Here is a 24051-nt window from a genome sequence, read left to right as displayed (position 1 = left end):
TGATGGTTGTGCTGGAATCATCCTTTGTTACTCCTGCACAATGCCAAAAAGGGAGAGCTTGTTCCAGCCCTTCTAGAAACAGGAATCACTCCTGTTTTCTCCTCATGCTCACCAACTGGCGGGCTGTTGGAATTCTGGAAACTTAGATTTTAGGGGTTTAGTATGAAGTAGTGTATGTAAAGCAATAGGGAGGATTTGGGGTGTTGTCTAAATCCTTCACCATCATCTTCTTCTTGGTTTTCAGTGCATTTTTCTAATTGGGTGAAAAAGGTCCTCATGGCGGGCCTCGGGTGGTCATTATTGGGTCAGAAATATAAATAATATAGTTGTCACCTCGTTATTGGGTGATTAGTGCTTAAATAACCTTGAAAAAAAGTTAGAGGTGCTCCATTTTACCTTGTTTTCTTGGTGAGAGCTCACGGCTGGTGAGAGCTCACAGCTGGTGAGACTGTATTATAAATAAGAAATAATAACCATCCAAGTCCAAACTCTGAACCTCCACCTCCCATGGTTCAATCTCAGCTTCAGCAGTGGCTGAAAAGAACCCAAAACTCCGACAGCAGATTTCCAGAGCAAGGACTTTACCCAGCTGAGTGCTGTGCATTCAGAGCTGCTTCCTCGCTGAGTGTTGAGAGGGAGTTATTTTTTTGGTGCAGTAACTTTCTAACCTGATAATTAGAAAGGAAAGTCCCTGAAATTTGTATTTTCCTAAGCTTCAGCTGCAATTTGTTTGAAACATAACCTATACACACGCTTTAAATTTTAGTAGAGCTTTACTTTGTAACCACATAGTTCTTCCTAATTTATTCAGGTTGGTATTGAAAAGACTTTTTGGAGGAGCCCAATCCAAAGCAGGGAGAGAGGGGCCATGTGCAGGCTGATCATTCCCTCCTGGAGAGCCTCCTCTCTTCTCCTCCAGGTTGTTTCCTGGAGCTGTCCCACAGCACCACGCTCTGCATCTCTGTTTTGGGGTGGGTGGGCTTGGCTGGGCTTTGGCAGAAGCTCTTTAGAACCTGGGTTTTGTTGTTTTTTTTAACCTGGGCAAGGAACTCACGGTGGGTTTGTTGCATCTCAGTAGAGCCACAAAGCACCTGTAAAACTGTCCCACCAAGAGAACAAGTTAGCAGGAATTCAATTCACCTTGGGTTTTATAAGACAAGCTTTATCTCATGATCTTTGTATTAATTAAATTCCTGGGACAGCTCTGGAACAACATGGCAGGGATAATATTTTGCATTGGAGGTTGAAATATTTTGAAGGAAAATATATGTCATTGTGCTGAGAGACCTTGACCTCAGCATGAGCAGTAGAGAGGGGAGAGAGCCATAAGCAAATTTCTGGGACAGGTTACGGGCCTGAAACAGTTGCCCTGTGTTTTTATTGATTACAAATACCACTGACTTCATGGCAGTGCAAAGAATAGAAGGGACTAAATGCTCTCCAGCCTGCTTTCAGGTCTGCAGGATCCTGTCTCCTGACTGAGCTGATGGGAACACTGCTGTGGCACAGAGATTTGGGGGAGCTGACAATCCCTGCCTGCAGTCAGGTTATGGATATATCCCACTGCCAGAAGTGTGGTGTGGATTGAACTAATTGAATTACCAATGACACTGATGCTGGCTGGTTTGGTTTGCGTTTGAGCAGCAAAAAGATGAAAACTTGGTTTAAGCTCTCAGAAGGGCTTGGTTCAATATCCATACCTGGGGGGATTTTTTAGGTTGTGTGGCAAAACATTCTGTGTGTCTGAGAGCAGAGGGCATGTGCCAAGCATGAAGGTGAGGAAACTGCCTGCAGCTGAACAAATGGGTATTGTAGGTGGTGTGGATTGTGCATGGCCTCCCTAAAGCTGCAGGGTCAATAACTGCTGATAACTGATCTCCCTGCACTAAACAGCCCAAAACAACTTTGCTGGTAATTCTTTGTACAACACAGCTGCTAGCCACAAGCTCTGACAACTCTTGTTATCAACAGCCAAGTGAAAAATCATGCTGGTATTTCATCAGCAGCCTTGCTTGCTGGGGAAAATGGCTTTTTCAAAGTTTTACACAAATTTTGCATCAGCTGAGGTTCCTTTTTTTTTTTTTTCTTCAGTGAAAAACTGCATTTTCTCAGGATTAAACACTTACTTCGCAATAATCATAAATTTTTCATCAGCCTCTCACTGAGCACTGAAATATTAAGCAGCTTCAAAACTCGTGGGGAGTACTGTCTGTTTTCTGGTTTTTGCTTTGCCCCCTCCCCTCCTGGTCAAGCTCACATGGCTCTTCCCAGGCACCTTTCTGCAGCTGTTTCATCCCCAGTAGATTTCTGTTACTGCTCGAGAGTCTCCTCAATCTGTTTAACCTTCACCTAGTCCTTGCCTGGATGCATTTCCTGCATTTGAATGGTATTTTGTCTGGCGTGTTCTGGGATTTTATCCAGCCTGATTAGAGATTTCTGAGCATTTACCAAAGTAGGGGAGGAGCCTGGACAGACTTGTTTTAGAAACTGCACAGAATTAGAGGGCAATGTCAGCTGTGTGAGTTGTTAACTCCTATAGATTTTCAGAGCCTCAAGAACATATTGGTGTTGAATGTGGTTTTCTGAATGCCCAACACCTCCTGCTCTCCCCTGCCTGGCAATTCTGGGTAGCTGCAGCATCCTCTGCTCTGAGGTTCTCTCCTGAGAGCAGAGAAACCCAGGTTATTGACTTCTTATTCTGCACTGAGCGTGGAACCCTGAGCACTGATTGCTGCTACAATACTGAGCAATGGGAACCAAGTGGAATTTAAGAAAAATCCCAAACCAGGAAACACCCCAAAAAACCCTCCACAAACGAAATGAAGGAGCACCGGTAATAAAAGTTTAAGGTGAACTTCTGGCATGGACAAACCCAGTTCAGTTTGGGTCTAGCTGCTTCCTCTCAGCAAGCTATTTATTAAAAAATTAATTTATCACTGTCTGTAGAGAACCCCTCTGCACAGTCTGTGCTGTTTTGGAGTGCTCTTTCTAGCCCATGCACACGTTCAGATCAGCCTGTGGGTTCTGAATTGCCTCTCTGGATTCAAGCAGGGCTGGGTGTGTTTGAAGGGAGTCAGGGTTACCCTTTGTGTGTTGCTGTGCCTGGGGCTGTTTCCCGGCTCGGGGGTGGCAGCAGCTCTCCAGTGTTCCAGGGGCTTCCATGAGAGGGTTTATTCAAAAGTTAATAACAAAGGGAAAGGGAAAGGAGTGCTCCTATCCCAGGGAAGATGTCAGGGAATTCTGTAGAAAGGGCCTGCACCCCTCTGAGCTGTTTGTGGCAGTGAGTGGAGCTGATGGATGCTGTGGAGATGATGGATGGACTCATGGAAACTTTCACTCCCTGGGAATTTTTCATGTCCCAGTAAAAACACCCACAGCTAATTTAAGCCAGACCTAAATCAATCTTTTACCATCATCATTTGTTTTCAAGAGAGACTGAGCAATTTACTGTCTGTCCTCCCTAAAAGCTTCCAAAAGTCATTTCAAGTGGAGGATTTGCTGGACACAGAGAAATGAATGATCCACCTGCTGTAATCCCAGCAGTGCAAAGATCAATGCCTGAGCACATGGGCTGGAGGAGCTGGACCTGGCTAAGGGATGGGAAGAGCTCTGATGCTCTCTGTTTTTCACTGTAGATCTCTGCTCATTTTCACTTTTGTTCTCTTGGACCACCCCAGCTGCTGCCTGCTGTGTCCATGCCCTGCTCCAGCTCCTCTGGCAGTGCTTCCAGGCAGATCCTCACTGCTCAGGGCTCCCACCGGCTCTTAGGAGGGGAGAGCAGGACCAAAGAGTGCCTGAAGGATCTGAGGGGGGTTAAAAGAATAAATCAGGGAGGGGAGAGGAGGTGTTGTGAAGAGGAGGAGTTACTGTGGGCACTGTGCTGTGCTGGGGCTCGGCGTGGGGCAGCAAGAGCTCACATCCTCACAAGACTTCACGTGTCTGAGTCACCTCAGACAATTTCTGGTGTTTTCATTTTTGCCAGAACACAGATTTCTTCTCTTTTTGTCAAATTGTGCAAAGGAATGGAAGGACCTATCATTTGCCATGTGCACATGTGAGGAGTTGGGCGTCCAGCTTCCAAAAGTGCAGATTTGTCAAACACATTTGCTCCTTGGAGCCCTCGTCCTAACCCTAACCCTTTTCCAGAGCTTCCCTCTCATGGATTTGAGTGATGTCACTGATGTTCTCTTTATCTCCCCTGTCTATTTTGTCACTCTTTGCATGCCTTGAATCCAAATGAATGAAGGAGAGCATTTCACTGACCTGTTTGTTCAGAAACACGTAGATGATGGGGTTGTAGACCCCAGGATGGCTGGGATGATGCTGGCTGCAGGGGTGATGAGCCCAGGCTGCCCAAAGGTGGCTGTGAGAGCCACAGCTGCATAGGGCAGCCAGCAGAGGAGGGAGCACACCACCATCACCACCACCATCACCAGGACACGCTGCTCCCACCCATGGGCAGGGCTCCTGTGGATGCTGCTCACCTTGAGGGACACAGGCACAGGTAAGGCACAGCACTGCAGTGCTGGGGACACAGGTGGTGCCTGGGAGCTCCTGGGGTGGCTGCACAAAGGGCAGGGCTGGCAGTGCCACCTGAACCACTCTGGCTGGAGACAACCAGCGGGGCAGGGTCGGTGTGGGATATGCTCAGAGTGTCCCTGACAGTGGGGCAGTGACACCTTTTGGGGCTACCTAAAAACAGAGGCCAGACAAAACCCAGGGAATAAAAAGCAGTTCTATTTATGAAAGGACATTCAGGTACATTTTGGGCAGACAAACCCACCCAGGGGCTGCACCCAAAAATGGACCTCAGGTCACAGATTTTCACACTTTTATAAGTTTGGTCCATTTGCACATTGGGGGTTAATCTTCCAGTTACAGCTTCAGGTAATGAAGTCATTTTCCCCAAGTTTGTTCCCCCCCCAACTCACTTCTGTTTCCATCTCTGGGGGCCTGAGGCAGTGAGGTGTCCTTGATCCCCAACCCTGGAGAGGAATTGTTGTGTCTGACCAAAATGGGAAGACAGCAGCTCACACTGTGTGTGGAGTTTAGAGTTATACACTAAAGAATTGCAAGATTACAAATATATGAAAAACATAAAAGCTAAAATCCTAAGGCATCAGCAGCACCAGCAAAAGTGCTCTTCATCTACAACAGCCTTCTCCAGCTTACTCCAAATCCCAGCTTTTCATGGGAGTGTCCTGGGCAGTGCCCTGGTGAGAGCAGAGGACAGCAGCTCCCAGAGCCACTGCCCGAGGGGAGATCCCCCAGCAGGGATGAAGGGCCCTGTACCCACAGGTGCTGGGGCAAGGAATACCAAGGGGTTGAGAGAACTTCCTTCCCTGAATCCATGGCAAAAGGCAGCATTTGAATTGAAGTGATTTACAACAGGCTCCTCCTCTGGAATTTGGGCTCACACACACTTGAAAGTAAATCACTGCATATAAACACTGCTGGCCTGTGCCTCAGCCTTGTTTCCTAGTTTGTTTTGAAAACCAGACCTGTCAGTGGCTGCTGTGTAATGCCTGTGCTGAGAAGTGCTGCAGCAAGCACGAGGAATTAATTATTACAAGCAGATTTATGGGGAATCCATTGGGATGTATTTGAGTGTTAGAAGTCACCTTGAGACTAATTAAAAAACCCAACCAAAACTGTTCAAAAAATAGAGCATATCTGTAATTGCCTGCTGAGGGAACTCAAATACCAAGTACTTTATAAATATCTTGTTAATGTGCAAATGAAATCTTTTATGACACTTGTCTGTGATTTAAAAGGAAAAAAAGTGGTATTTGCCGCTAGGCAAATAAAGTTGTTAATCAAAATATTTCCATTAGTGAGAAGTGAATATTTCACTCAGAGCCACCCACAGGCATCAGTAGCTCAGATTTATTCACAGACATCTCAGACAGAAAGCTCACATTTATCTTTTTACATCGTATCTCCTGAAGCTGATAAGAATTTTTGCAGGGCACATTCCCTGTGTGTGGATTTCTTGAGAGTCTGGCACGCCTTGGTACAAAACTTCACTCAGGCTGTGTGGTGAAATCCAAACAGATGGATTGGGGTGGAAACGGGGATGGAGACAGGAGAGGGGCTGCATTTGGCACTATGTGCTCTTGGCTTTTGAGGCTCCTGATGAGAGGCACTGAAAGGCATCAGCACCAGCTGCCAGGGCTTTGTATCCTCACACAAATCCCAGTTTCTTTGTGTGTTCCTGAGGTCCTCTTGTCCAGCTTCCCTGCCAGGAAACACCTGGGGCAGGTGCTGGGTGATGGCTTGCATGTGGAACACCTCAAGGCAAACCAAAAGCTCCTTTTGGTGCCATTGCTTTCTGTCAAATTCAGAAAAGAAAACCCACCAACCTCTTCCTTCAGGTAGGGTCAGAGGGGACAAATGTTTTACTGATGTGTTCTAGATGGAAATCAGGCTGGTGTGAGGCTGGGCATGGGGGGCTCTGGAGGGATTTCCCATTTAATAACCTTGAGCAGGGGTCACAGGAGCTGTGCAATCTGCAAATCCTGCTGCAGTGGGGCACGGAGCTGCACAGGGGGGAACAGCTGCTTTTGGCCACTGGCTTCAGCTTAAAGCCAGTGGGGGACTTCAGCTGCTGACTGTTCCCCCTGGGCAATGCTCCCTCCCCAGGTAAACCCTACCAGCTATTGCTCTCCTGACTTTTGAAATGTTTTGTCCTTCAAAAAAGAGAAAAGCTTTGCAGTTTTCAGGCTGCTGATGCCAGGGAATGGCTTCATGGGTAAGCAAGGAAAGGTTTCAATTTCCTTGCCAGCAGCAGGAAATTATTATTTTCATCCTATGGGGACAGAAAGTTTGAATATCCTCCCACTTCTGTACCTCTCCTTGAAGCATTTTTGCTTTCAACTGCGAGGTTCCCCTGGTCAGTCAAGGAAACTTTAGATGTTCATATTTGGCACCCATGCAGAAAACTTCTGCAAAACTACCCAAACCCAGCAACCCTGAAATGCTGCTGCACCCCATCAGCAGAGGGTGACTTGGCCATGCCATGGAACTGTGGGCTGTGCCTGGCCTCAGATCCCCCTCTGGAGGTGGACACAGCAAAGAGCTGTGTAAAAACGCTGCTGATGAACGGGACTGTGGGCTTTTAGTTTAATTTTGTCTTGATAACTTCCAGGAAAGCTAAGAGCACAAGTGTGGCCCATGGAGACTGGGAAGTCAGTTCAGGCTGTTCCTGGTTCAGGGGTAACAGCAGCAATGCTATTGCAGGAGTTTAGCCCCGGGGTGCCCTGGCTGTGCTCTCACCTGCTGTGCACTGTCCTGTGCTTCTGGTTTGGTCAAAAACCTAAACTTCAGTTCTGCTGTGCAAGAAATTTGTTTTTAGAATCTCACTGTTTCTGTAGGTTTTGGTATAATAAACAGCCATGAAAAATGTGCTTTTATAGCCTTCGTATTTTCCTCACTGGAAACTGAGTCTCTGTGGCTTCTAAAACGACCTTTTCAATTTCCTAGATTTTTTTTGCCTCTGTATCACGTCTTTTATATGTTGAATGAGTGGCCAGTGTACTGTGTTAGCAGGACTGAGGAGCTGGAAGCCATTGGCCCCATCTTGCTCTTACAATATTTTATTCTCTTACTTCCCATGGGTGTTGATTTTTTTACTGGCTAAGTTTCTTTGTGTTTTCTCCTGCAGAGAAGCACCTCAAGGTGGTGATTCAGCCTGCAGAAGTGATTAATTTGCCTTTTTTTAAATTTCACTGACGATAATTGGGATTGTACACAGCCATCCTCCCGGTGTGGGAGCAGAAATGCTCACAAATAGTGTTTGTGTGGTGTGGCATGGGATGTCACAGGCAGAAGGATGTGGATGAGTGACTAATGCACCAAACAATCAGGACAGGTTTAAACAGAGGTCACAGTGGACACAGCAAATCCCTGGTTGATATTGCTGACACTGTGCAGAAAGAACAGAGTCATCACTTCCCTAGGAAAGTAAAACACGTGTTTTCAGCACTGGGTGTGGAAATTGCTCAGCACATCCAGGCCTGGAGAGCAGAGCTCAGCCACCAGGGAGGGTTAGCCAAGAGGCTCCTGAATCTCCAGGGTTATCTGAGAATCCCAGCTGAGTGACTGACTGTGTTCTGTCTTTTTGTGAAACCACCCCATTATTTAGAGCTTGGAGAATTGACAGCGACACTCGTGGGACTAAGAGGATGGTCCTTGAGAAATGTCAGAATAAGGGAGAAAAAGTGAAAAAACCTCAACCAAACTGTGCCTGTGCTGGCCTGAACATGCCAGCTGAGCCCTGTGAGCAGGGCAGAGGCAGAAGGGGCAGCACAGGCACTCCTGGGCTGTGGCAGCAGCTGAGCACCTTCGGGCATCACTGCTGTGGAATCAGATGTACCCAGTTGTGCTCTGCCCTGGAGAACTCCTGGCTGGGGTTGTCTGAATATGTGCTGAGGAACCAGACTGTGACCTAATGGAGATACAATTAAAGTGCACAGCCTGTGCGTTGAAGGTCAGTCTGGTTTCTTCTGAAGAGGATGTGAGGATTCCTGCTGGTCCCTGCCCATCAGCACATGCCCTGCTTCTAAGGATTGCTAGATGCAGGTCGCTAAATTGGATGCTTCAGGGGAAACCCTCAACCCTCTGGGGTTGGGATTAGATGATTTTTAAGGTCCTTTCAATCCCAACACAACCCATTCTATGATTCTATGATTACTGAGAATTTCCTTGAAGTTCTGAAGCAGTGGGCAGCCATTCAGTGCTGGTTTAACAGCATTTCATCATCTGTCCTAATACCAATTAAAAATAGTTTTGCTTGCAGAGGAAATAAATGGCTGACACTCCCATGCAGAAATGTTGCAAGAACAAGCTGGTTTTTATTTTTAAGGAAGTTTTTTCTACCCCTCCTAACATACAAACTTTTGCATTATGCTTAAAAACCTCTAAGCACAATCATAAAAGCTGGGAACTCGTTACCTGAATCCACAGTGAAGCACTGGCTTTCTCAGGGGTCCCATCCATTCAGTGCCCTGCCATGAGAAGGAGAGTGGGAAAAGCAAGTTGCCAGCTCTGTTCCATGTATGTGTTAATTCTGTCTGTGAGAGGAGAGTTCAGCTCCTGACAGACCTGGGGCTTTTACCCCACAAAACAGTGAGGAAACACCTTGAGCTCAGCAGAGCAGTCTGCAGCCCAGCCCAGGGGCACAGGGGGAAGAGCAAAGCTGGACACTCCAAATGACCTGAGGCAAAAAACAGCTTCACTGCTGGTTTGCCCCTTGGAAATTTCTGCCTCCCAGATTCCCAACGTGCTGACCTCCTGCACCAGATCTGGAAAATTGACATATCACGAGGCTTCGTTTTATCACTAAATTATATCACTTAGTTTTATCACTAAAATCCAAAATTCCATTGTTTGAGTGAAAGACAAACCTTTTGTAGTGCCCTTTGTGCAATACCAACTAAGCCCTGTCGCCACAGGTTGGGGCTCAGGTTTTTCCTATGTAAAAGAGAACCATTAGAAGCCCCTCTGATTTATATATATATTTCTATGTGTGTATGTATATATGTATATATGTGTGTATATATATATGCATATGCGTGTATATATATATGTATATGTATATGTATATATTTAAATATATATTTCTGCATGCTTTTGAGGGGGATGGGGGAGTGTGAAGTGGGGGTGATGTTTCCTAAAAATGGGAAATTTTAAAAGAAACATGAAAAGAGTTTCTCAGCCCTCTGAAAGGCTCAGAAAATGCAGCACCTTTTTCTGCAGGGGCAGCAGAGCTCCTTGGCTGAAAGTGGGGGGCTCTGGCAGCCCCAGCTGCACACCAGCAGAGCTGAGCTGCCAGGGGACAGTGGAGATGGAAACCCATGACAAATTGTGGGTCTTAGTTTCAAGGGCAACCCCTCACTGTTATTCTCAAGGCTGGGAATCCTCCCTCAGGATTTCCAGGGCAGAAGCAAGCCTGTCTGCAGGCTGTGGAGAGCCTTGCACCTTCCTTCCACAAGCACAGCATTCCTGACTCTTGGTTTCTTGCCTGGGACTAAGTGTATTTTTATGGATAATGGAATACCTTATGCACGGGAAGGAATAAAACATCTGTTAAGAATTGCTTTTGTCTCCAACAGCTGCAGAATTTCAACCAGAATTCCATCCTTTTTTTGCAGGAGAGGTGCTGGGCTGCGGGAGCTGAGCCTGGAGTTTGGCTTCACTCAGGAGCTGCTCTGCTTTCCCTGCCTGAAGTCTCTGGGTTCCCTGCAGTGCCTGTGCCCTCTCCTCGCCCAAACACAGATTTCAGAGCAGAGATGTCTGTGACCTGCCCAGCTGAGAGCTGCCCCTCTCTTCTGAGGGCACAGAAATCTCATCTACAAAGGCAGAGAAGTCCTCAGCCACATCAGTGCATTTGTATCGCTCAAGCTCGACAACAATCCACCAAAATTATCAATTTTTCCTAGTCAAACATTTCCTTTCCCCGTGCCTTTTTCCTGTGCTGTTTTACCTTTTCCTCCCTCAGTTACTGACACACAGTTTGGGTTGCCCTGAGGATCTCCTTGCTTTTGGAACACTGTGGAGACCTCCACCCCACTGGGCTGTGCCAGGGAAAAGGGACAGATGACAAATGTGGCCATTCCTGATGTACAAAATATGCTCCAAACCCCACTGACCCTCCTGCCTCAGCTTCAACCCCGAATACAGGGCGTGTTCATGTACCTGAATGAGTTGGGTTTGCACCAAAACACCCCAAATTTGCCTGTTCATAGCGAGAGGACACCCACAGGTTTGGTGGGTCCAAACAAAACTCCTGCCCCTCGGGCTGTGCTCCTGCCCAGCACTAAGAGCTGAGGGAAGATTTGCCTCTACAAATTGTGTTTTCTTTTCTTTTCCTGAAAATGAAGCCTGTGGAAAAATCTCCTGTGGTAAGTGAATTACCAAGAATGGTACTGTGGAAATTTGGCCAAAAGCACTTCGAGCTGGCTGTAAGCAAAGCGAGGTAGACTCAGGCTGGCAGGGGATCACACAGCCCAGGCAGGGACCATCCACTGCTGATGACTCTCTGGAAGCTGCTGTTTCCAGCACTAACATAGACCTCTGCCAAAGCTTAGAGGGAGGTGACAGCAGAGAGAGAAGAAATCCATTTCCATCTGCTGTGCTGATGATGTCTTTCACCTCTGCAGCAGTAATTTTTCTCATTTCTGAGAGGGCTTGGAAGGTGCCAGAGGATTCAGTGAGGCCCTTGTGGTGTGCAAGGGAGGAGCTCTCTGGGTCAGAGATCCTTTGAAGTGCTGGCAGCATCCTCTCTGTCTCCTCAAGGGTGAACCACATGATTTAAGATCAAAATTTAAATCTCAATTCCGTCTCTCACTTGCTGTTATAAACATAGAGGGCTGTAAGGAGAGGTCCTGTAATCACTAAAGGGGGTTAATTTTTAATTCCAAATACCAGAATATTGAAATAATTCCTCCTGGTTGTTGTTTGCAAAGGTTGGAGCAGTGAGGGTGGGCAGGATGGGGGGCTGCTGGATTGTGATTTTGGCCTCATCTTTCTCAGCCCCTGAGCTCTCTGTGGCACAGCCAGGGTTGTGTACACGCCCAGGCCTGGGGGCTGCCTGGGCAGGGGTGTCCTTTGGAGTTATGGTCTGCCCAGCCCATCAGCCAGTGAGAATGGGGATTAAAACATCTCAGCAGCACTGATTGTGGCATTGGTTTGGTTCCTCTCCTTCTGCGCCTTGCACTGGTTCCTCAATCAGAAATGACTGTGGTGAGAGTGTGTTCTTCTCATTGAGGGTGGAACCCTGGAAACTGAGAATTTCAGGCTTCACCCTCGAGCAAGCACTGCATTTGACCTGAGGCTTCCAAAACTGAGTGATGGCACTGGGGTTGTGGGTGTGCAGTTTGAATAGAAGTGTGTGATCTCACAGGGTGGAAAACTTAGGATTTAAGGCTTTACTGTATAGTAATATATAGAGAGCACAATGGAGGATTTGGGGTGTTGGCTGGGTTCTTCTTCTTCACCTTCTTCTTCTTGGTTTTGGGTGATCTTTTCTAGTTGGGTGAAAGGGTTTGCACTGTGGACCTCGGGGGAGTCATTACTGGGTTAAAAGTATAAATAACAGAGGTATCACCTCGTTAGTGGGTATTTATTAAAGACCATGGAAGGAGTGAGAGCCATTTTCTACCTTGTTGGCTGGAACTCACAAGCTGTGAGACTGTTATAGACAAGAATTAATAAACCACTTTATCAAACAAGAGGAAACTTCATCTTCCATGCTTTAATCCCGGCTCTAACAGAAGAAAGGAAGGTACCAAAAGCACAGAAGTCTTCCCAAGTGTTCTCTGTGACAAGAAGAGAGCAGCAGGAAGAGCCAGGGCAGGGGAGCTGAGGCTGCAGGACACGGCTGCTCCCTGCTGTCCTAAGGACAGAGCTGTGCAAGGCTCTGCTTCCCTCACTGCCTGTGCTCCAACACTGCCCACGTTTGGAAGTACCTGTGGAAAAATATCTGTGCTCCAGGAGGAAAAAAACCCCAAACCCACAGCTGCTTTGTTTTCAGCTAGAAAAATCCACAGTGTGTTCATCAGCTCGGTGACTGCTGTTGGACAAACGATCCTGTGGCACAGTTTGGAGAAGCTGAGGACAGGCAGTGCCTCTGTAAGCAAATCCTCCAGGGATTCTCAGTATCCCCAAGAGGGGGAAGAGTTGCCTGTTGTTCCAGAGGCAGCACCTGGGCTCTGGCCCTCCTTGCACATGTGCTTTGTATTCACGTGATGCCTTAGGATTTTAGCTTCTGTATTTTTCATGTATTTGTAATCCTGCAATTCTTTAGTGTATAACTCTAAACTCCACACACAATGTGAGCTGCTGCTTCCCCATTTTAATCAGACACAACAATTCCTCTCCAGGGCTGGGGATCAAAGACACCTCACTGCCTCAGGCCCCCAGAGATGGAAACAGAAGTGAGTTGGGGGGAGCAAACTTGGGGTAAATGACTTCATTACCTGAAGCTGTAAATGGAAGATTAACCCGCAATGTGCAAATGGACCGAACTTATAAAAGTGTGAAAATCTGTGACCTGAGGTCCATTTTTGGGTGTAGCCCCTGGGTGGGTTTGTCTGCCCAAAATGTACCTGAATGTCCTTCAATAAATAGAACTGCTTTTTACTCCCTGGATTTTGTCTGGCCTCTGTTTTTAGGTGGCCCCAAGAGGCATCACACGAAGGTGTCAGATCCCCCACTGCACACAGAAGGAGGAGCCCTTCCTGCAGCTCTGAGAAGGGGAACTGCAGCAGGGACCAACCACGAGCATCCCGAAAGGGCAGAGCTCCTGCTGCCGCCCGAGTGGGGAAATACAGAAACATCCCGCCGCCTTTTCCCTGGCACGGACCTCAGCTGAAGCCAGGAAAGACAATTCTTTGGTTATCCTGAGCGGGGCTGGATTGACCCAAGGTGATTTCCCTCTTCAGTCTCTGACCTGCACGGTTCCTGCAGCTCCTCTGGCCTCAGCTGTCTCCACACTGATTTATTTTCTCTTCCCTGGTGTCTGAGGTGTTCCAGGGCTTAAGCTGTCATGATTCCTGCCTTTGGGAGTGTGTCTGTCTCACATGCCCAGCTCAGCCTCAGTTCATGGTGCTATTCATGCTGCCCAGATTAATGCTAAAGGGGCAGTGGAATCACCCTTTCCCCTTCCTGCCAGTGGAAGGGAATTGCTGGAGAACAGTGCAAGGGAATTGCTGGAGAACAGTGCTCTTCTCCCCAGTTTCTCCTGCCCATGTTATTGTAAGCTATAACCCCAGCATTAGGAACTGCTGGACCTGCTAATTGATGTAATGAAGTTACCACATAACGTGAAATGCCTCCCCACTGCACTTCTTTCTTCTCCATGACACATGAGGGCCCAGGGGGGCAGAGGGCTGGTGGGGACCATGCCAAGGTGTTGGCTTTTCCTGCCTTGCCTGTGGCCACTGCTCCAGGAAGATTTTCCCTGATATGATTCAACCCAGGGTAGCAGTCTGTGCAGAAAAGCAGGATATTGAGCCCTGCACTGATCTGCTTGGATGAACACTGGTCAGTGATTTGAAGGCAGGCCCTCAGAACCATTTGTCAAGGAGATAACAGAGGAGCAGGTGATCTGTGAATGGAAGGGAAAAAACCCCAAGCACACTGTAATACAGTGACACAAAAGCTGGGATTGATTCTATTTGCATTGTGACAAGTCATGTGAGAGGCCTCAGCCAAGCTTGTCAATGACTCTAACTAATGACTTTGCAACCCCTGTGCTCACAAAATGCTTTATCTGTTTCCAGCAAGCATTTTTAAGGTTGCATGTGCTGACTACAGCTGTTTGAAACCTGGCAGTAGAAGGGTTGTCTCCTGCAGGATTCATGAATTTTGCCTGTGTGCTGCTTTCAGTGAGGTGGCTATTCGCAGCCAGAATTTGGGATGCAGCTCGTGTTTGACCAGGAGGTTTGCTTGGACAGGTCTTTACTGGGCATCTTTACCCACCACACCTGGGGCTGTGCCAAGGGCTGAAACACAGGCACAGGGAGAGCCCTTCATTCTTCAGGACATCCCCAAGCTCGGGGTGAGCCCAGGGCTGCCTACCAAGTACTGGTACTAGAAGAAGAATCCTAAACTACAAGAAATTCTAAACTACTGTTTCTTGGCAGCCCATGAGTTGTTTGCATTGCCAAAGCTGTCTTTGAGAGTCCCCATGCACTGTATCTGCTGGCTGCAGGGGGTTTGCAGAGCTCACAGACCAAGCTTTTCAAAGCAGCCAGGCTGTGGATGAGGATGAATCCAGCCTCTGTCACTGCCCAGCTGCACGTCCCAGAGGGTTTGCCCTGCTGCAGGCAGTGCTGGGACAGGTTACCCTGAGAGCCCCTGCCCTGCCCTGGCTGCCAGGCCCTCCCAGGCCACTGGGCTCTGCAGAGGGAGAGGCAGATTTGCTCTTCTGCTTCTCACAGCTTGCTCAGCCTGCCTGCAGCTGCCTCCCAGGCTCTCCTTCGCTTCCGGCACTTCCAAACCTTCATAAATTCTGTCATTTCCCCCAAGTGGTTGGAGCTGAGGGATTAGAGCTTCTCTGCTGTGCCATAGAGCATGGATCCTGTGAAGCCCTCTGGAGCTGCACACTCAGCTGTGGGGGCAGTGACATGGGGCTCTGCAAAAAAACCCGAGGCATCCTGAAGTATCCCTGCTCTCTGCAGCAACCCCCAGCTGCAGATTTCTGCTTTTCAGGAACGGGACTGGACATGAGGGGCACAGCCACCTCCTGCCATCCCCTGGGCACTGTGGGGAAGCCAAGGAACAGAGATGAAGCCCCTCACCTCTGGCTGTCTGCCAGGGCACAGCTGCATGTGGCTCCTGCTTCCCCAGCACAGCAGCAGCCTTCTTTTTCTTCTCCCTGGGCCCTGCACAGTCCTTCCCAGGAGAGCTATGAAATCTGCATCAGGGCAGAAAGCCTTCTCAGAAATGAGATAATTAAGACTAAAGCTCAGTGTGACTGGAATCCTAGATAGCCCTCATTTTCTAATGGCTGTTTTCAGAATTCAGATTTATTGTTGACAGTGTGCTATAATACATCCCAGCTCCTGTGGTATTCATTTTAAATGGCCCAGAAAAAACCCTTCCCTCTGGCCATTCCCTGCCAGCCTCAAACAAGACATGGGAGGAAGAACAGGTCTGTTCTCAGTGGAGAAAATTTCCTTCAAGTTTAAGGAAACTGTGGCCTTGAAGCAATATAGTGGGAACGGGAGCCTGGACCCATTTTCCAGGAGGTTAAGCCCCCTGTGTATCTCCTGTGCTGACAATCAGGTCAGAAATCAGAGCATAAGAATACAAATGTCAAGTGAAAGGATACCACTTTTCATGCCTGGCTGAAATCAACCCCCCTGATCTGCCAGCACAGTTTTACTCCTGTAAGTGGTGCAGATAATCTCAGCTACAGACAGATATTCATGGCAGGAGCTGGAAGCACCATTAAAGGCTTAGAGTGTTGTCTATAATTTAGGATCCACTAAAAACACAAATGTCTGTTCAATTCCTTAAATATTAAGCTGGGATGTGAAGGTTATTTTTTTTTCCCTCTCTCTCTCTCTTACACACACCAGGGATTTTGCTGCTTCTGCACCTTGCTGCCCTGGGGGATCCTGGGCAGCAGCACAAGGGGCTGGGAGCAGCCTGGGTCAGGAATGGGAATGGCACTGGGGATGGGAGGCAGGAGAGAGGCTCTGAGGCTTCTGCCCCTGCACCTCCCCTCCCTCCTGGCTTCCCAAATGAGCCCAGGTGCATCCGCAGCACCACCCAGTTCTGACTTTCCCTCCTCGTGGAAAATCCCCCTTCCTGAGAGGATAACTTAGGACAAGACAGAACCATTTTCCTATTATTCTCCCATGTTTGGGGGTTTCTACAGGACCAGAGAGCATGGGAAAGACAGCTCCTGACCTTTAGAGTTGTCACCCATCTGACAGGGAGGGTAACAGCTCCTGTCCCTCTTCCATTCCACTGTGGTCCCTGCTGGAGCAATTCACTTCACTGAAGGGATCTCATTGCTCACTGCACTCACAGAGGGCTCTGCTAAAGCTGCTGAGTCTACTGCAGCCTGAACTGCTGCTGTCACTCACCCTGGTTAATGTCTGCAGCTCTCCTGAAAACAGACAACTCTCCTGAGCCCAAACTTAACATTTTACGTGATGGCTGCATCGGTGGGAAGAGTATTTAATGTAAAAACTTACACCCTTCAGTGCTGCTGCACAGATGCAGCTCCAGCAGAAGTCAATGTTCTGTTGGCACTGGAGAGGGCAGAACCAGGACAGCTTGTCCAAGCTGTGGGGATCACTCTGACACATCAATCAGCACAACCCTTGACAGGAAAGCAGGTTTGCCTGCCCTTTCTGGCCATTGGAGGAGCTTTGGACAGGAAGAACCTCTCTTGCAAGCAGGACCTGCTCCAACCCCAGCTACTGTGAGTGCCTACAACAAGCAGCACCTCTAAAACAGTATTTTTAGCTTTAAAAGATAGAGAAACACTGAAGTCCTATGAAATCCAGCCCTTGCCTGCACTCAGGACACTGGTCCATGGTGGTGTAGGAGAAGCAGTTGTTCCCAGCAAAGGGAGACCAGAGAGGACTGAGCTGGCTTTTGTGGGGAATGAAAAGTATTTGTAACAAGACAACGGGCTCTATGAGGATTAATTTAAACATCTCCACTGATTTAATTTGCTTTTGCCCAAAGTCCCTGAGCAATAGTAAGCTTAAATTAAATGTTTACATCTGCAAATGTGGCTCACGTGGTGGGGTTTATCTAATTCCCTCTTACCCTTCAGGTGCACACTGCACGAGGTGAGCCCAAGCCAGGTCTGGTAACACTGATGGAGCTGGAGGCCAGCCTGGGGTGGGCTCCCAGGCTGCAGGGGCCCAGTGTGGCAGTGTTTAGGGGGTGAATGATGCCTTTGTGCTGGCAGAGAGTCCTGCCTGTGCACAGACTGCTCCCCAAGGAGGGGCTGCCCCGCTCACCAGCCTCTCCCAGCACCTCTGTGCCATGAGCAGCGAGTGTTGCTCCATCACTCCCTGGCACTCGTGGCTAAAGGCAGATGTTCTTCACAAAGGAGGAAAAACCTCTGCACTGGCATTTCCAGCTGGCTGGCAGTGCTGCCCCAATGGTGTTTGGTACCAAATGTTCCACTGGAGTATCAGTGTTTAAGGCTAATATTCCTTATCTTGGCAAGAAAAGCTCCTGGTCATTTATGGACTGGCTTTGCTTCGTGTCCAGGGTTGTCTGCTTCATGTCACGGGTCTGTCTCACAGGTTGTGTTTGTTAGGTTACATCTTCCTGCTTTGCCTGATCCCACCAGCAGCTCGGTTAGATGGCAATATTTTCTTAGCAGCCTTTTTTTTTTTTTTTTTTTTTTCAGGGTTCATTTTTCTGCTTTCAGAAGAGCAGTCAGAAATCACAGCTCCCACACTCCCTACTGACCACACAGCTACTGGACCTGCTGATAATGCTCACTTCTCCATAGCATTCCTGCAGATTTAAATCCTAGGACCAACCTCATCAAGGTAGGTAAATCTTTCCTAGTTTTTATTAGGGGAAATTTGAAGTATCTAGAGTGCTCTGGCAAACTTCCCTCATCTGTGATGCTGTCATAGGAACCTCTGATGCCTTAGGATTTTAGCTTTTATATTTTTCAAATCCTGTACTGCTTTAGGATATAACTCTAAAGCTCTAACTCTAAAGCCTGTCAGCTGCTGTTCTGTTTTATTCAGACAGAATAATTCCTCTGGGCCTGGGACTCAAGGACACCTCCCTGTCTCAGGCCCTGAAAAGTATCAACAAAAGTGAATTGGGGGGAGCAAACTGGGGCTAAATGACTTCATTACCTGAAGCTGTAATTGCAGCATTCACCCCTGAGATGTAAACGGACCAAACTCAGAATTGTCTGAAAAACCCGTGACCATGGTCCACCTTGGGTGTGACCTCTGGGAGGCTCTGAGTGCCCAAGGTGTGTCTGTGGAAGGCCTTTAATAAACACCCACTTTATTCTCTTCATCTTGTCTGGCCCCTGTTCCAGGGAGCCACCCCAGGGCATCACCTCCAGCTGAACACACCTGAGTACGACTTTTAAAGCCCTGGCAAACTGGAGCCTGTCACCAGGACAGTCACAGGACAGGCAGTGTGCAGGGGTGGCAGCACATCTGGCAGCAGAGGAGTTCTAAAGGCGGAAAATGGTGATCCACAGCTTCTGCCTGGTTTGGGGTCACAGTCAAAAGACAGCTGAGGAATCAACTTACCTGTCTGACAGCACAGAGCAGCTTCCCATAGGAATAGACAATGATGGCAAAAGGGATTACGAGGCAAAAGATGAAAAGACAGACGATGTAGGATGCGTTGTTGGCATCCTTGGAATGCCAGTTCACAGAGCAGGTTATCCCTGGCCCTTCTGGTCCATAGCTGCTCCAGCCAAAAAGCGAGGGAACAGTCCAGAGCAACGAGTATGTCCAGGACAGGATGATGCCTGTCCATGTTTTCCTGTAGCTGTGGTGTCAGGCTCTGCTGTTCTCATCATGGTGCAATAACGCTCGTACGGAAGCACAGCCAGGGAGATGAGAGAGATGATGCCTGTGTCAAACCAGACACTTGGGTCAGCAAAAAATTAATGAATGAAGGCTTTGCTCTGTCTCCCCCAAAAATATTTCAAGCTATGGATGAGACTGATGGCACTGGCTTTGGAAACTAGGTGGGCAAGGACTGGGACTGCTGGTGTCCCCCTAAGAGCGAGAGGTGCTGAGAGCCTGACCCCACTCACAAAAAGCTGGGAGTGTTTAAACATGTGTCCAGCCAAAGCCAGTCAATTATAAATGTTGATCAGCAATTAAGCACATCTGTCTGTCTGCACATGTGTGTGTGTGGGACCTGCAGCAAAATCCTGATGGCTTCTCCATCACGGTTGGTTCTTGCTGCACCTGTAAAATTCAAGATTAAGTGTGGAGCTGATCTGGTGCTCCTCTGCCAGCTGCGAAGTGCAGCCTTCTGAACCCTTATTGGGGAAGTGCAGTCCCACAGGATCTTCACAAGGATTTCATGCTCTGCATAATGAAGAGCTGTAGATTAAACCTATCCCCTGAAGCCCCTTGTGCCGGGAAGTGCCCCGGTGTGTCCTCCTCAGGGGGACAGGCAGCTTGTGAGAGACTTTGCAGAGACAGATATGGGTCTCCTGCAATTGGGGTACTGCCAGCAGACACCAACGGGGCAATAAAACCACCAGCAGCAAATCAAAGGCTTCTTTTGCATGCAGAAATGCTGGAGGGGAGGTAATTTCTAAAGCTGATATAAGAGTTTGCAATTTTCCTCCACACGCACCTCCCAGGCTGCACTGTGGAAGTGATGCTGGCAGGTACAGGGGGATGTTGCTGGATGCTGATACACTCCTACTAAACTTTCCTTGCCAAATAAATGTTTTACATGCACAAATTTGGCTTGTTACCCTGTACAGCTTCATGAGGGAAAGAGATGGCAGCAAACATTCGAACTGCAGCTGCTGTAAATATCTCTTTAGAGTGTCCATAACCCATGTCAGTGCCTCCTAATGGGTTGTGTGAAGCCTGGATAGCAGGCTAAGCTGTGCCCCTGGGGGTGTTCAGGTCTGCACCAATGGGCAGAGGGATGCTCTGCTGGTAAAGCCTCTGCTCCATCTGAATGCTGGCACGGGGAGAGCCCCACCGATGTGTGTCTGCAGTGGTACAAAAGCCTGGGACTGATAATCAGCACTGGGAAGCCTGAAAACATGAGCTATTATTATGTATAACATGATGTCTGTCATAGCTGCCGTCCCCAAAGCCCCTCGCCTGTGCTGCCCGGGGACTCTCCCTCTGTGTGCGAGGCTGGCAGGGGAGCACAGCCTGGGGAAAGGCACAGGTACACGGGGGAAAGGCACAGGTACACAGGGGAAAGGCACAGGTACACAGGGCTGCTCTGCTCTGCCGGCCCTGCCCAGTGCTGCCCACTCCCGCACTGGGACCTGGGACCTGGAAACACCTGTTTCCACACACCAGGTGTGCAGGAAATCTCGGCTCAGAGCTGCCCGAGCTCAGACGGAGCACTCAGGGACAGGGTTTAGCGCTGGGTTTGCCGGCGCTGCCCTAGTAATTGACCTGGATGAGCTTTAAGGTCTTTTCTAACCTGAACGAGGATGGTTCTATGCTCCGTTTTCATCGCTTTAAGTTTGTGGACCTCTCCCGCAGCCCCTGGAAACGCGCTGTGGAGCCTCAATGAGGACCCCCACTTCACGCTGCCTGGGGGCTGCTGGGCTTTTCCAGCCAAACCCCCCCTGAGGCCGGGAAGGTTTCAGCCCAGCCCTGTGCTCCGGCCGGCCCGGGGTCCCACTCCCCTCGCACAGCCCCAGCCCCACCGCGCCCGACCTGCGGCTGTGGGGCTGTGTGGCTGTGGGGCTGTGAGGGGCTGTGGGGCTGTGGGGCTGTAGGGCTGTGGGGCTGAGGGGCTGAGGGGCTGTGGGGCTGAGGGGCTGTGGGGCCGTAGGGCTGTGGGGCTGTGGGGCTGAGGGGCTGTGGGGCTGTGGGGCTGTAGGGCTGAGGGGCTGTGGGGCTGTGGGGCTGTGGGGCTGAGGGGCTGTGGGGCCGTAGGGCTGTGGGGCTGTGGGGCTGAGGGGCTGTGGGGCTGTGGGGCTGTAGGGCTGAGGGGCTGTAGGGCTGTGGGGCTGTGGGGCTGTGGGGCTGAGGGGCTGTGGGGCCGTAGGGCTGTGGGGCTGTGGGGCTGAGGGGCTGTGGGGCTGTAGGGCTGTGGAGCTGTGGGGCTGAGGGGCTGTGGGGCTGTGGGGCTGTGGGGCTGAGGGGCTGTGGGGCCGTAGGGCTGTGGGGCTGTGGGGCTGAGGGGCTGTGGGGCTGTAGGGCTGTGGAGCTGTGGGGCTGAGGGGCTGTGGGGCTGAGGGGCTGTGGGGCTGTGGGGCCGTAGGGCTGTGGGGCTGTGGGGCTGTGGGGTTGAGGGGCTATAGGACCTGCCGCCGCTCTCCCCATCTCTCCCCGGAGCTGTCCCCATCTCTCCCCGGAGCTGTCCCCGTATCTCCCCGGAGCTGTCCCCGTATCTCCCCGGAGATGTCCCCGTATCTCTCCGGAGCTGTCCCCATCTCTCCCCGGAGCTGTCCCCGTATCTCCCCGGAGATGTCCCCGTATCTCCCCGGAGCTGTCCCCGTATCTCTCCGGAGCTGTCGCTATCTCTCCCCGGAGCTGTCCCCGTATCTCCCCGGAGCTGTCCTCATCTCTCCCCGGAGCTGTCCCTATCTCTCCCCGGAGCTGTCCCCGTATCTCTCCGGAGCTGTCGCTATCTCTCCCCGGAGCTGTCCCCGTATCTCCCCGGAGATGTCCCCATCTCTCCGGAGCTGTCCCTATCTCTCCCCGGAGCTGTCCCCGTATCTCCCCGGAGCTGTCCTCATCTCTCCCCGGAGCTGTCCCGTCTCGGCGGGCACAGCCGTGCCCTGGCCCCGCGGTCCCCTCATCCCGCCGTGTCCCCGGGCTGTCCCGGCCCGGGCGGGCCGCACTCCCCGCAGAAGCGCTGGCGAGGCCGTGCCAGGCGCTGGCGGTGCCCGGGGCGGCGCCGTGCCCAGGGCGCAGCCCAGCAGGTCGCCGAGCGCGATGTTGAGCAGCAGCAGGTTGATGGGGGAAGCGCCAGAAGAGCAGCAGCACCAGCAGGTTGCTGCAGAGGCGCAGGCTGCCCGCGGCGCCCCGGCAGACGGCGGCCGCAGCCTCCCGGAGGGGCTCAGGCCCCGCTCGGCGCCGTCCCCTCAGGCAGCGCCGGGCCCGGCATCGCCCCGCCGCGGGCAGGGGTGTGCTCGGCGCTCCGCCGCCCTGCCCGGGCCGGCCCCGAGCGCGGGGGAGCACCGGGGGCATGGAGACCCCCGGGGCCGGGCCGGGCTGCCCAGCTCCCTGGGGCAAAGCTCAGCGGGTCGGTAAATGCAGGCAAAACCCACGGCGCTGGCTGTGTGCAGGCGCGATGTGCGAGCCTCAGCTGGGCCGGCAGAGCTTTCGGAGTAAAGCTGAGAAGAGCACGGGCTCACCCAGACTTGCCCAGGGTGCAGGGAAGGTGAGGCTTGAGCTGCCAGCCAGCTACAGAGTAAAGTATTTCCTATCAGTTAAAGTTCTGTAAAATGTAAGTTCTGGTCATAGCCCACCCTTCAGTAAGGAGACCACTCTCAGACATTTTAATGTTTTACGTGCTGACCTAGAGATAAAAAAAAAAACACCCCCATTGTTCTACTCACAAAGGAATTTTTCTGTGTTTGCAAATATAAAGTTAATTTGTCCAATTTCCTAAAGCTTGGTTGCCGTGAGCAATTAGTACTGAAAAGCCGAGCGTGAAGCCTGATAACCTCCCTCCATTTTTATTTTTTTTTTTTTAATCACTTCTTTATTACAAGGAGGAGGCAGTTCAGAGTGTTTCTGCTTGTAAGGACCTTCAAGTTGTTGTTGCAGGTGTTTTTTGTTTTTTGTTTTGTTTTTTTTTTTAAACCAACCCCTGCACTTTGGGAAAGCTCCTTGCCTTTCCTCAGGGCTGCCAAGGGGAAGGACAGGGTCCAGCATGATGCTATTATTTATCAGCATTTCTGGAGACCGCGAATGTAACTGGGCAGGTAGCACAAGAAGTCAGTCACCTGAAACTCTGCATTTAGATAAAAATAAGGGAGGAAAGCAGACTCTTCACCAGCTTTGTCACCCTCCTCTGGGTACGCCCTTCAATGTCTGGCAAGGAGTGAGGGGCCCAGAACTGGACACACAATTTGAGGTGTATCCATCCAGGTAGTTTTTAATGCAGTGCAGATTGTGCCTGTCCAAGCTGTGGGCTGCCAATTTTTCCAGGAGAATGCTGTGGGATGTTTCAGACCATTTACTGAAAATGTGTCAAAAAGTCGGTTTCATTTCAAATGGAAAATCTTTTCACTTTCTATTTGTTGTGGCAAAAGGACTTTCCAATCTCATTTAGGGGAAAGGTGCTCCAGTACAGCACGTCTGTCTCCTTGATCATCTGGAAACTTGGCTGGAATTGCACAGCTGCTGCTGAAACTGGTTTCTCCTCTGAAAAAGGGATAGGAATTACCTAAACCCAAATGTGGCATCTGAAGCGACTTAATTTTCCCTCAATTTTAGCGACGGCCACAAGATGGCACAGGGCCGCTCCGAGTAGGATCTCTGGATCCCTGGGGAAAAGGGTTTTCCCAGTCGTCTGGAGCATGAATGGTTTGGCCGAGTGCTTGGAAATGAGCCGTGGGCAGACGATGCCCGCGAGACGTGGCCTCAAACCGCGTGGGGGACAGCCGGACACAGGGTGACCCCGTGTCCCCTTGGCATTGCCAGAGCCGCTCGGAGGCTCCAGGAGGTGGTGACCCCCGGATAAATGCCCTGTTGAAGGGACCTCTTTCGGCAGCCCAGCTCCCCCGTCGGGCTGGGCGAGTTCCCTGCCAGGTGAGGCGGTGTGTTTGCGGGGTGTGGGCAGCGCCCAGGGCACGGCTGGTCACTCCTGGCGGTGACACAGCGCGGGGAGCGCCGGACACGCGGGGCCCGGGGCAGGGCT

The 24051-nt window shown here is 50.3% G+C and overlaps 1 protein-coding gene across 1 annotated transcript; it reads right to left on the bottom strand.

The window, feature by feature from the left end:
- Positions 1-922: 922 nt before the first annotated feature.
- Positions 923-22373, bottom strand: LOC136365802 (pinopsin-like). The gene is given in 6 exon segments (XM_066326501.1): positions 923-1099; positions 4264-4304; positions 4307-4484; positions 18765-19015; positions 19018-19092; positions 22025-22373. Coding segments are annotated over 6 exon segments (987 nt in total). The 3' UTR covers positions 923-1006.
- Between the last annotated feature and the right edge of the window lie 1678 nt (positions 22374-24051).

This window comes from Sylvia atricapilla, chromosome 10 (genome assembly GCF_009819655.1).
Source record: "Sylvia atricapilla isolate bSylAtr1 chromosome 10, bSylAtr1.pri, whole genome shotgun sequence".
NCBI classification, from domain to species: domain Eukaryota; kingdom Metazoa; phylum Chordata; class Aves; order Passeriformes; family Sylviidae; genus Sylvia; species Sylvia atricapilla.
This window is presented reverse-complemented; position numbering and strand designations above follow the sequence as displayed.